At 44.5% G+C, this 12,290-nt stretch overlaps 1 protein-coding gene across 1 annotated transcript in view; it reads left to right on the top strand.

Moving 5' to 3' along the window:
- The first annotated feature begins 280 nt into the window (after window positions 1–280).
- The window catches only part of MAML3 (mastermind like transcriptional coactivator 3), a 431,411-nt gene continuing 419,401 nt past the window's right edge, over window positions 281–12,290 (top strand). The window contains exon 1 of the mRNA XM_003790177.3: window positions 281–763. Coding sequence (XP_003790225.1) covers window positions 293–763 — 471 coding nt within the window. The 5' untranslated portion in view covers window positions 281–292. The remainder of the gene's footprint in view (window positions 764–12,290) is intronic.

Raw genomic sequence — 12,290 nt, 5'->3', positions numbered from 1 at the left:
ATTTGCTGCTGGCTCAGTTTGTTGTGATTCTTTTTGTTGATAGGTGTCTGATGGTATTCCGATAACTCCCCCCCTTTTTTCCCCTTGAGCTTTTACAGTTTAAAAAAAGGAAACAAAACCACCCCAAAATCTCCCCCTTTTTTTCGCCCCGTCGGGATCGCCGTTTCTATCCATGTGCTTGCGTCTCCCCCGCGTTCCACTTAAACTATTTTAATCCTTGGACCCAAGGAGGAGGCTGATAGGGGGGGTGGATAAAAAAAGTTCTTCCAAAATAGTGTGCCCGGGGAGCAGGATGGGGGATTTCGCAGCCCCCGCTGCTGCCGCAAATGGCAGTAGTATTTGCATCAACAGTAGCCTGAACAGCAGCCTCGGCGGGGCTGGGATCGGTGTGAATAATACTCCCAATAGTACTCCCGCTGCTCCGAGTAGCAATCACCCCGCTGCCGGTGGCTGCGGCGGCGGCTCCGGGGGCCCCGGCGGCGGATCGGCGGCGGTCCCCAAGCACAGCACGGTGGTCGAGCGGCTCCGCCAGCGCATCGAGGGCTGCCGGCGGCACCACGTCAACTGCGAGAACAGGTACCAGCAGGCTCAGGTGGAGCAGCTGGAGCTGGAGCGGCGGGACACCGTGAGCCTTTACCAGCGTACTCTGGAACAGAGAGCCAAGAAATCGGGCGCCGGCACCGGCAAGCAGCAGCACCCGAACAAACCCCAGCAAGATGCGGAGGCTGCCTCGGCGGAGCAGAGGAACCACACGCTGATCATGGTGAGGGCGCACTGGCAGCGGGCTCGGGCGCGCATTGGGTGGGGGGGCGTGGAGCTTCTTACATGGGGGTGTGAGGGTCTGATTTGCACAGTGAGTGAGTGGGCTGAAGCCGAAGGGTTAACGTCAACTTTTCTTAGGGAAAAAGCTGCAGTCGGCGCTACCTGTTAATCTGTCAGGGTTGTCAGATTTGGGGAGGAGGGGGCGAGAGGGGGAGAAGCCAGTCACGACTTCGAGGGGCGGAGGGAGCGTCGGAGTGAGGTGCTGGGAAAGTTTCCCCCCTCCCTTTTTAAGATTATGATTTGAAAGAGTGAACCCCTGAGTTGAAGCCTTGCTCCTCCTCTTCACAGCTCCCCACCCCACCTCTCGCCCAGCTGCTGGCCTCCCCAGACCCGTACCCACTCTCTCACAACAGCGGATGGGTGCAGGGAGAAATTGATGCTGTCTCAGATTCTGGGTGGGCACCAGACCCTCAACTCCTTGGGGGAAGGGGAGTAAAAGGAGAACCTCTCGCCTCTTCTCTCCACCTCACCCCCTTGGGCTGAGAAAGTCTAAGAGTTTTGTGAATGAACTTTGAAGTGGGTGAGAAACGAGCGAGGGTGGCTGCGCGCGGGGGTGCTCACGGGAGCGCGCGCAGATGCGGGGCGCCGGTGCGCTCAGCTTGCGGCTCAGAGACCAAGGGCTAGCCCGGCAGGTGGAGCGGCGGGGAGGGTCTGGGGGGAGCGGCCTGGAGGGGGCGGGAGGGGAAAGCTACGCCCAGGGCTTGTGCCGAGAGTCGCCGCCACGCAAGTTCGCTTGGGATTCTTTCCCTTCCCCCTGTTAAACTTGGTAGCACCGAGCCTTCTCCGCTTAGTCCCCCGCCCCACTGCCCGCCAACTTTGCGGACGTAATAAGCCCAGAAGAGTGGAAGGTAGAAGGGAGGTGAAAGAGGCTTAAATGGCTGGGTGGGTGGGTCCGAGATTGGACGAGCAGCCAATGGCTTAACTTCTCGGGGAGGAAGGGGCAGTTCCCACCCTCCAAAATCCTTTCTCTTATCTACTCTTTCTGGTTCTTTTGCTTTCCTTTCTGGGTGGGGAAGGCCGGAAGCTTGGGAAAGGTGTTTGCCCCCTCCCCCACCATGTCGTCTGAGACCTGGGTGGGCTGGGCGATGGGAATCCAGGAGCGCGGTGGCGGTGCGCCTTCGCCTGGTTCCTGTGCCTACCGCGCCTGGAGCTGCGGCGCGGAGCGCGGCACGGGCGGCTCTCTCGGTGCGCGGTTTATAAATCGCGCACGTCCCCAGTCTGGGAGTCGTCGCCGCCGGGGGTGGTGTCAGTGCCGGCGCAGGCTTTCGCCCGGGCTCTGGGGCCGGTGCTCCGTGACAAAGAGCCAGCTTGGGGGAGGGGAGGACAGGCCGCTGCGCTAGTTCCCCACCTCCCCCCACCCCGCACGTGAAGAGGAACAATTTGTTTATCTTGAGCTTCAAGAATCCTTCCCTCCTCCCAGTTCTCCGAGGGCGCCCAGCCCCTCCTCCTTCCCCTCCCAGCTCGCTGCGATCCTCCCGGGTCCAGGCGGCAGCACCTTCCCTCCTCCCCTTCCTCCTCCCCTCCCATCCCTTCTAGCCCTCCTACCCCCTCCCTTTTGGAACGCGGCCGTGGGGGAGGGAGCAGGAGGCGCTTTGTCCGCCTCGCGGCCCTGCTCGGCCCCGGGGCCGCCCGGCTGGGAGGGGCGCTGCGCCGGTCTCGCTACCCCCTCCTTCGCGCAGTCCCCGCCCCACCGCGCCCCAGCTCCGAGCTCTCGGAGCCTGCCCGGAGCGCGTAGAAGGGGCCATCTCGGTTTTGAGGAAGAACCACAGTTCCAGAGTCAGGGGGGAGGTTCTCGTTTTACAAACAGGAAGCCGAAAACCACTGTCACACTGTAGCTTTTCAGATTGTACCCAGAGGCGGGGCCAGACTTGTACCTTGCTTGTAGCTCCGCTACCCTTCTTGTCCCTATTTCTCTCCTGGTCCGCGGCGTCTCCCAGCCCCCTCCCCCCGCGCGCCCTTCCACGGAGGAGGAGACTGACTTTGTGAACCTGAAACTGAAGTAGAATTTGAAAGACATTGAGGATTCATCCATGCCCACCCCACGTACTCTTTTTGGGTGTTTGTACGCCCCACGCGTGGATGGCATATAAGTAGGCTTCTTTCGTGAGGCTCCAAAATTCCCGTCCCACGGAATCTCTCACGACCTTTGGGGATGGAGGACTCCCGAGGCACTTTACCTCGACAGCTGGGTGACTCTGGAACAAAAGCCAGTGCAGTTCCCAGTGCTGGGTCTCATTAGATCCAAGCAAGTGGAGTAGAGCTTGCCACTGAAAGTTTTCGCGTTTGGGTTCTGGTCTTACGAGGTGCCACATTGGCCCGGGGATGGGTGGAGGGAGGACTAGGGTGCGCGCGCCTGGGTGGTACACCCTCAGGTGGAAGCAAGCCCCGCATCCTCACGTTACCTGGAAGGAGGCTGCATGCCCACGGAGGAGCTTGCATCTGAAAATGAAAAGATACTGTTTTCTTGAATAGGCAGATATCAATTGTAAATTTCATAGTGAAGCCCAGTTTAACAAGCTGACAAACAGACTTGAAAAATGATTGCCTGAAAATAAAATTTTCCTATTAGTTCGTGACAGTAATTTAGCTTATTGATTAGACGTATGTAAATGCCAAGGCTGTGCGTAGGAGTATATTCCAAGCTTCAACTGTTTCACATAAGCACCTCTCACTGATATCAGTAGGAAGTTACGTGTGATAAATGTAATGAAAATAGACAAACTTATTTTAAGCAAACTTTTTTGAGTAAATCGTGTATCGAAAAGAGAAAAAAATTCGCATTTTCTACAAGTTATACAGACCTTTAAAATAATTAGTTTAAAAATTCTCACTGAGAATACTCTGAAATGAGTATTTTAGATTAGTCTACATGTGAAATAAAAGCTTTAAAACAGGTTATAAAGAAATTGTTGATCTTAATTTTCTTGCATTGACTGGGTTATCATTGTGCTCTGGCGGGGCACAGGGCAATTAAATTTAGTTATCAGATTGGGCTTTCTGGAAAGCCCTAAAGAAAAACGATGATCAGCCACAGCCAAATAATAATAACAGTGATATAAAAATAAAGATGAATAGGATTCTATCCAGTTTTATTGCTATTGTTTACCTTTTTAGAGCCAATATGTCCAAAGTACTAAATATCGATTAATTCTTTTTCTGCCTGGCTTGGGTTAAGAAGGCAGTCTAATGATGGCTTTACCTCTTTTGATTTGTTTTCCTACCTTATACATTGACAAGCATGAACATGAAAAACTAGCAGACAGAATGCAGGGTGGGTGAGGGGTAATAGAAACCTTCCTTGGTTTCAGACTGTTGTAGAGGGGCCTGGGTTCTATGTCAGTCCTCACTAGCACTGTCCATGGAGTAAGCAGCACAGGCCTGGGTTTCAAGCTGTCCTACCTAGGGTAATAGGTTCTTTTGGAACATGTAGTGCAAGGATACTCCCATCCCCACTTCAACCACTACCACTTTAGTTACACAGAATGTGTTTTTCTCCCTTCAAAGACTGGGTGAAAACTACTGATTTTGCCCATTAGAGAGTCTAGATTTAGATTTAGAGTCTAGTCTTAGATTTTAAGAAAAATTTCTTAAAATCCTTTAAATTATTTTGTTCATTTGCTGTACTTGAAACCAAAGTCCTGGTTACAATTTTAAGGTAAATGTCAATTGACAAGTTCATTTCCAAGCCCAAAGATAGATGGGCTCCACAGGGGTGTGATCATTCAGGCATGTCAGAAAGCATAACCATGCAGAGTTTTCAGTATTCCAAAATGGTGGTAGTTTTACTTGACCTGGATAAAACCCATATTGTTTTCATAACTTTTTCACTATATTAACAACATCATAAGTTTCAGAGTGTGCTTAATTTGTATACAGCTACAAACTGCATAAAATCTATATGACCCCCCCGCCTTAAAGCATTTATTAGATAAAATTCATTTGATGATAAACATATTAATTACTGAGTATTGGAGATCATAGTTGCAACCCATCTAAAACAGTCTCATCCATGCCTGGAATAGATCCAGGAAATGTGGACATATTAGTCCAGTCCATACTAGTCTCCTTATCAGTGAAGCTGGTTTCCCATTTTTTATCCTATTGGAGGTAAATTACTGGCTCTGTATCCAGGTTTTTTGATAAGTGTTTACTACTGAACTATTTCTAAATCTTTCCAATGATAAACTTTCCATTGCCTTATCCTGTTCTGTCTGTATCATGAGTGATGGACCGACCACCATCTTTTGAAAGGCTTTCCATAGCCCAATATAGAGTACCTTAAGTTTGTGAAACACTTTTTGGAATTTCATTTCTTGTCTTTCACACAAGTTGGTTTTTTTCCTCTTAATTTTCGGTAAGCATTTTTATAGCTCCATCACATATTTAATTGTTACGTTCTTTGGTTATGGTAAGTTTTAATTTAGTACCAAGCGGCCGGCAGTCAGAAAAGTAGAAGCACAGTTAGTTAACCATTAATCATACTGCTCTTCAGGCTGAGTTCTTTTTCAGGGAAAGCTGAGTTTTCCAGCTGCTAGTACATTAGATGCTTTACATCCTGTCTCTTTAGAATTATAAGGGCAAACTTGAGACTCTTCTGAGGGTTTTCTGGCACCTGATAAGAGAAAAATGAGCAGTCCTAGTACATGGTTTACTGACATTTCTGTAAGATGGAGGCGAAAGAGGCAGCCTTGCGAAATTACAAAAATAACAGAAAAAGTACCTAATTGAGCTTAAGCTTTCCACCCTATCACAGAATGCGGATTTTAAACACTAAAGTACAGTTATATGGAGTTTTTTCCCTGTCTCTATGAGACTAATAACCAACTATTGTTACTGAAAAAGTTTCATGACAGGGGTCTTCCATTTGGTTGGGATAGGAAGGAATTGGGGCATTCTCTCTCTCTCTCTCTCTCTCTCTCTCTCTCACACACACATAGTGATGCTGGTGCCATGAAAGCTACCATTTTGCATGTTTTGTGTTTGTTAAGTAGTAGTCTTATGCTGTACTCTTGAGTTTAGGATGGCTAATTCTTGTTGTCTTTTTGCCATCATAGAGAACAGTGAAATCAGATATCAAACTCGTATAAAGAAGAACATATTAAAAACTCACTCTCAGGATTTTCGTAGTATTTGCCTTTTAAGCCTCCCAAATAGCTTTACATTTTTCACTCTGTTATTCAAAGGCTGATGATTGAGTTTTCAGTTCCTGTGGCAGCTGGCTTTGTTTTTTCTTCCTCCTCCAGCTGCCAACCTTTTGGTCTTTTCACTGATCTTTAGCACTCTTATCAAAGAGAGGGAAGAAGCAGTGAGAAGAGAAGAAATTTAATTTTGGTGCTTCTGACTCTTATAACTGAGGAACCAATTGGATTGAAACTATTTTGGATGTATTTGATTTTATCATTGTTTCCTCAGCAAAAATAACAGAGAATACACTGGATTTTTAATTTCATTCATTCAAGAACCTTAGTACACAGTCTACAATGTTTCATAAAAGTTAAAATGCTAAATCTGGCAAGCAAGACTTTGACAATATATTCTTTATAGATTGTCGGGATTATTCTAGCTAGGTTTAATGGGATAAGAGATATTCTTTTTAATCAACATAGTCTTTGGTGCCAGCTTCAGGCTGTTATAGCCCATATAGTATGATATTTTAAGGAAAATAATATGCCTCACTTTCCTGTTGTTTCAAAGTAATTTGGCATTGGTATCTGCAAACAAAATAAAAGTGCCAATTTATAGATGACTGCTTTAATGTTATTGGACCCCCCAATTAAATTTTTATTAAAAATACAGCATGCTTTTCAGATAGACAATATTCCAGAAATTCATTATTCAGGCTTGTAAGTTAGAAATGTAGCTTCTGAAGAATCAACTGTCACCAAGAACTGATTATATCTCCTTAATTTAATTTTTTTGGTTTAAGTCTAAGAAAGTTTAAAGAACAAAAGAAATAAAGTTGGATAAAAATTATTCAGAGAATGGAGTTGAAGACCTTCTGTGTAATAAATACTTAAAGATCATCAAGTTCCATTCAGTAGTTCAGAGGACCATGCTTCTTTTTCTTTTTCTTTTTTTCAGTTTTTGACCAGGGGCAGGTTTGAACCCACCACCTCTGGCATATGGGGCCAGTGCCCTACTCCTTGAGCCACTGACACTAGCACACTTCTTTTTTTATGTCTACCTGGCTATTGCATCAGTTAAACAGGGAGGGGCTTCTGAGTTCCTTTCTCCTTTTGGGAAAGAAGCACTGTGTTCCTGTAGGGCCACATAACATACATCCATAGGTAAAAGAGATTACTACTATGCTTTTCCTTTCTTTTTTCTTTTCTTTCTTTCTTTTTTTTTTTTTTAAGACAAGCTGTGCATACTACTCTTGGGAATTTAATAAAAATCTCAAAAGGCTTACAGTACATCCTCTGAGTAAGGAGAGTGATTTCTCAAGAATAATTTAGGCACCTCTTTTTAATTATATTGGACCTCCCGTTGGTTGAACATGACCTTTATGCCAAAGTGGAATCTTTTAAAATACTAACAACCAACATCCATCCTCCTTTAGCAATGCCTTAACAATCGTAGAAAACTTAAGTGAAATATTTTTAACTAACAACTTCCAGAATTTCCTTTCCTGCTTTTTAAATATCTATGCTGTTGGGTAGAATCTGGTTGTGTACCGTTTCATGTTTATGGATCTTCCAACCCTCAACTATTTTCTGCATTTTCTGCTGTGTATAAATTGACTTCATAATTGCTGGCTCTGTCTCCTTGCCTATCAGGTTATTAGGATGAATTACTGTATATTTCTCCTTCTCGCAACATCTTTCTCCACCTCTAGAATAGACGTCTGGACAGGGGCTTCTTTCCCTTCAATGAAAAAGGCTGAAGTGCTCTGAATCTGCTGGGTAGATCCAACCTGGGTTGTAACAGTGTTGCAAAAGGACCCCTCAGCTCTGAAAGACAAGCTGTCCTGCCCTTCATTCTCACTGTGCTTGGTTATTTTTCTTTCTTTGATTGTTAGATGCTGAAAGTAGCTCAGTGTTTGAGAGTTGATCGGAAGGGATGGGTACTCCGTACAGGGCTTGAACTATTGGTAAGGAGAGGCAAAAGCTGTGAGCATTTTGGAGGTATCACCTCGAATACATGGTTGCATTTGTGGTGAACAGTATCCCAGTGCCTTGGGAGTTTACAGAAACAAAGTTTGCCTTTAGTAGTCTATTCGGAACCTACAGACCTTACTGACACTCAAAAATGTATTTTTAAGAGCTAATGGCTATATTGTTTCTATCTAGAAAAAAATCATGTTCTGAAATGTATCCATGTGCCCTTAAATTACTATTACTTTCATTTGAGTGGTTTTACTATAAGATTCCTTTAATTTGGTGATTCTTAACTGGTAGAGATTTTGCTTTCCCCCAGGGAACGTTTGGCAAAGTAGGGAGACCTTTTTGGTTGTTGCAACTGGAGGAGTGGTACAGGTGTGTAAATGGGTGGAAGCAGGGCAGCTGCTCAGTATCCTACCAGGCACCCTCAATAAAGGATCACCCATCCAAAACGCCAGTATTGCACCTGTTGAGAAGTCCTGCTTTAAACAAGGAGCTATCCAAAATGCCAGTATTACACCTGTTGAAAAGTCCTGCTTTAAACAAGGAGCTCTCCCGAAATGTTAAAAATGCGATAGGAGATGGATTTTCACAAGATGGCTTTAAGCTAGTGGTTCTCAACCCGTGGGTCACAACCTAAAGAGTGGAGCAAGACAGAGGTGCAGTAATGGGGGGGGAAGGGGGGAGGGAGAGAGAGGGAGAGAGAGAGAAAGAGAGGGAGGGAGGGAGGGAGAGGGAGAGAGAGAGAGAGAGAGAACCTGAAGTTAGAGGACTACTAACGTCTCTCCTAGCTGGTCAGGTGGCTTTTGACTTCATAATTGCTGGCTCTGTCTCCTTGCCTGTCAGGAAAGTGAACAGTTGTATTCTTTTGACCTTATGGAATGATTGTTTGGATCAAATGAGTTAATATATGTAAGAGTCCCAAAGACTTTATAGTGCTGCACAAATGCTAGGCGTATATTTATGAATTGCTTTCTTTTCTTTTAGTTGTGATCTCCTGCCCAAATGCAGACTTAAAATTGAGCGATTTGTGGGTTATTTCATTCGTGCAAAAACCAAGGTCTAATGAATCTTTTGAGCAACTACTGAATATTGGGTGTGATTTTAGCCACTGGGGATAGTGATGGCCGGGGCGTCCTTGTTCTCATTGGACCACAGCATGGCAGAGTTTTGTGTTTCTGGTTAGCCTTGTGAAATGTTATTTGTGGTTTTATTAAACATATTAATGGAAACACTTGGTAAACTAACACAAAAATCAAAGAGTACTAAATGTTTTGTATCTTCTTGAGAGCACTACTTTTTGTAACAAAATTCCTTTCCTTTTTCAAATAAAATATCTTTGGGGGAGGAGAAGATTAATTGGTGTGCTGGAAAGTAAGGTAATTGTATAGTTGATAAAATGAAGCAGTTTTTTTTTTTTTTAACTAGGTAACACTTGTAGCACCATGATCATGGCTTGACATCAGCTGTTAGAGGAATTGGACAAAGAAGAGACCATTTAGAAAGAAGAAACCTGCAGGAAAATACAAAGACTTGAAACTGTGTCTTATGCAGAACGACCTGGAGGTGTTTAGTCTAATTTAGGGTGTGGTGGGATTGCTTCCTTAAAATATTTAAAGGGGGCTCGGCGCTTGTAGCTCAGTGGCTAGGGCGCCGGCCACATATACTGGGGCCGAAGGTTTGAACCTGGCCCAGGCCTGCCAAACAACAATGACAACTACAGCAATAACAACAACAAAATAGCTGGTTGTTGTGGCAGGCGCCTGTAGTCCCAGCTATTCAGGAGGCTGAGGCAAGAGAATCGCTTAAGCCCAAGAGTTTGAGGTTGCTGTGAGTTGTGACATGGGGTACCGAGGGCTCATGTACTGAGACTCTGTCTCCAAAAAAAAAAAATTGAAGGGCCTGCCATGTGAAGAAAGGATCCGATGTGCTTTTTGTGACCTCAAGGGGATAAATTCAGTATCGTTGACTGGTGGTTATTAGGACTCAGGCTTTGGTGATATATATTTAAATGCCAATTTTATGAAAATTAAATCTGTTCAAAGATCAAATAGGCTGCCTTGATCAGGAGACAGGTCTCAGCAGAATTGTTCATTTGGCTGGAACATTGGAGAAGGATGAGGACTTTGTCTCTGTTTATTTTCATGTCTTTATGACTTGAAAGGGCCTACTTGCACATAGAAGGAACTCTAAATATTTGTTGAATAAATTACTAATTGAAAGTAAATAGATCAAGAAGTGACTTAATTTTCCTCTTTCAGTGTTCTTTCCCTTCTTAGAAGTTACCATAGTCTAGACTGTCTCTCTGCAGACCTCTTCTGTTTGGTTATGTATTGTACAGAATCTCACATTAGTTTTTTCAACATAAATGGAAATATATTATGCATGCTTGCGTGGGAGGCATTTTTTTCCATTTAGTATGTTTTAGAGATCTGTCCAACTTGGTGTATATATTTCCTCAACACATTCTCTTGAACCACTGTATTGCATCCTATATTGTGAAGGATATATTGACTATCCTCTATTGATAAAAAAAACTTTGGTAGTTTCTTATTTTTTGCTAATTGAATGTTGCTGCAATGAACATCCTTATCCATCTATCCTTTGTATGTATGTGAGCATCTCTATAGCATAAATTTAGGGTTTGTTTTATAGATATAATATGTGTAAACAGAAAAAAGTTGGCAGAAAAAATCTCTTAATCTAATGTGGTTTAATATAGAACTTGAATCTTATTACAGCCCATTCTAGGACAAATGATAACTGTATCTCCTAAAAAAATCAGCTCTAGTTACTCGTGTTGGTCTTTGTACAGAACATTCTAGTTTTTCAAGGCATTGTATTTGGCAGATAACACATCTTGCAAGGATGATGTTCCTTTTTCTCAGCTGGTCCTAAAGAGGAGGTGACTTCATGGGAAGCCTGGTTAGCCAGGCCCTGCTCATTCTGTGGAGGTGGGGAATTCATTTCCTTAAACAAGTCTGTGGTTCTGTTTTTCTGTTTACCTTTCCCGAACTTTGTGTCTTACCGACCTGATTGTGTAGCTTTATTCGTAAAATGTATTTCCCTTGGCGATAGAGTACCTGGAGCTGTTCCTGGGTGCAGGTTTGAGTGGTCGTAAAAATCGCAGGTCTGTGAGTTGCTACTTCCTACAGGTTAAATTACCCTGACTAATCCAGTCATCTGTGTAACGTGGTAATAACAGCCTGCTGACCTGGCCAACTGTAGAAAATGCGTCAAAACCGACTTGCTTCGACAGTCACCTTATGGCATTTGTTTAGACAGTGAGAAGTCCTATCAGTTTTCATTATACACAGGTACTGCCCTTCATCAGGGTTCTTGGTTATTTTGATTACTGTTGGCATAGCTGCTTCCCTACACTAAGGAAATAATAATTATAGTCTACATTTTTTACCATAGCTGGAGCAGTCTGGCCCCAGAATCTGTGCTCTTGGCCCTGCTGCGTTATTCTGCCTTCACCTGACTGCAGTGTTCTTTCTTAGAACAGTGGTCCGAGCACCTGCATTTTCTAAGTAGCTGCGAGGAACAGCTCTCTCATCCTTGACTTTGCTTTATAGCTTGGATAAGAGCCAGAATTAAGGTACATGGTAGAGCTAGTCCTTGCCTGGCCCTGCAGTTCTATGATGGGGACACCGACTCTGCTGTCCCCCGGCTTAACTCACACACCTCCTGCCTTGCATGCCCCTCCTTTCCCCATTTCCTTTGCCACCACTTCATTTTCGCTTTTGCCTCAGTGACGGTAGGACCTGGAACCTTGTACAAAGAGTAGATGGGCAATGATCTGAACCAGAGAAATAAACCGAAGGCATGAATGTGAGCGATCGGGGGCCTGAACTTTTCACGCGGTCTCTACCAAGTGATTCCAGTCAACTAAGCGTGATGCTTCAATTTATGGCCTAGATTCTGGTTGGCCATTTTTTGCCACGTAGCTGGGCCACATAGCACCTCGGTGAGAAAAGCCTTTGGCCAGCTAAGTTCTTGCTGCCATATGGTCAGAGCCAACCTTAGGGAAGGAGCCTTTCTCGTTCTCAATAAAAGACAGCTAGAAACCTTCTGCTTGAGGGGCTTAAATAGCAAGGGCTGGTTGTGTCCCTGAAGTGAAAAACTGCTCATCTTACACCTAGGCCATCCAAGGTGATCAACTAAGAGATTCTTAAAGTTGCTGCTCTGGTCATGCAGTGGAATTCCAGCCTCTGTCTTCTTGAGTAGTTTATCTGCTATGCTGTCCTCTGAAGGGTACCATCTTATTTTTTCGATGTTTGCTTCTGCTTTTTCTTGGATCTGCTTCTTTCATTTCTTGCCCTAGAATTTTTTTCTTTTTTCTTTCTTTCTTTTTTTTTTTTTTTT

The sequence above is a fragment of the Otolemur garnettii genome, unplaced genomic scaffold (assembly GCF_000181295.1).
Source record: "Otolemur garnettii isolate 467f Iridium unplaced genomic scaffold, OtoGar3 scaffold00041, whole genome shotgun sequence".
In the NCBI taxonomy this organism is placed as follows: Eukaryota; Metazoa; Chordata; class Mammalia; order Primates; family Galagidae; genus Otolemur; species Otolemur garnettii.
This window is presented reverse-complemented; position numbering and strand designations above follow the sequence as displayed.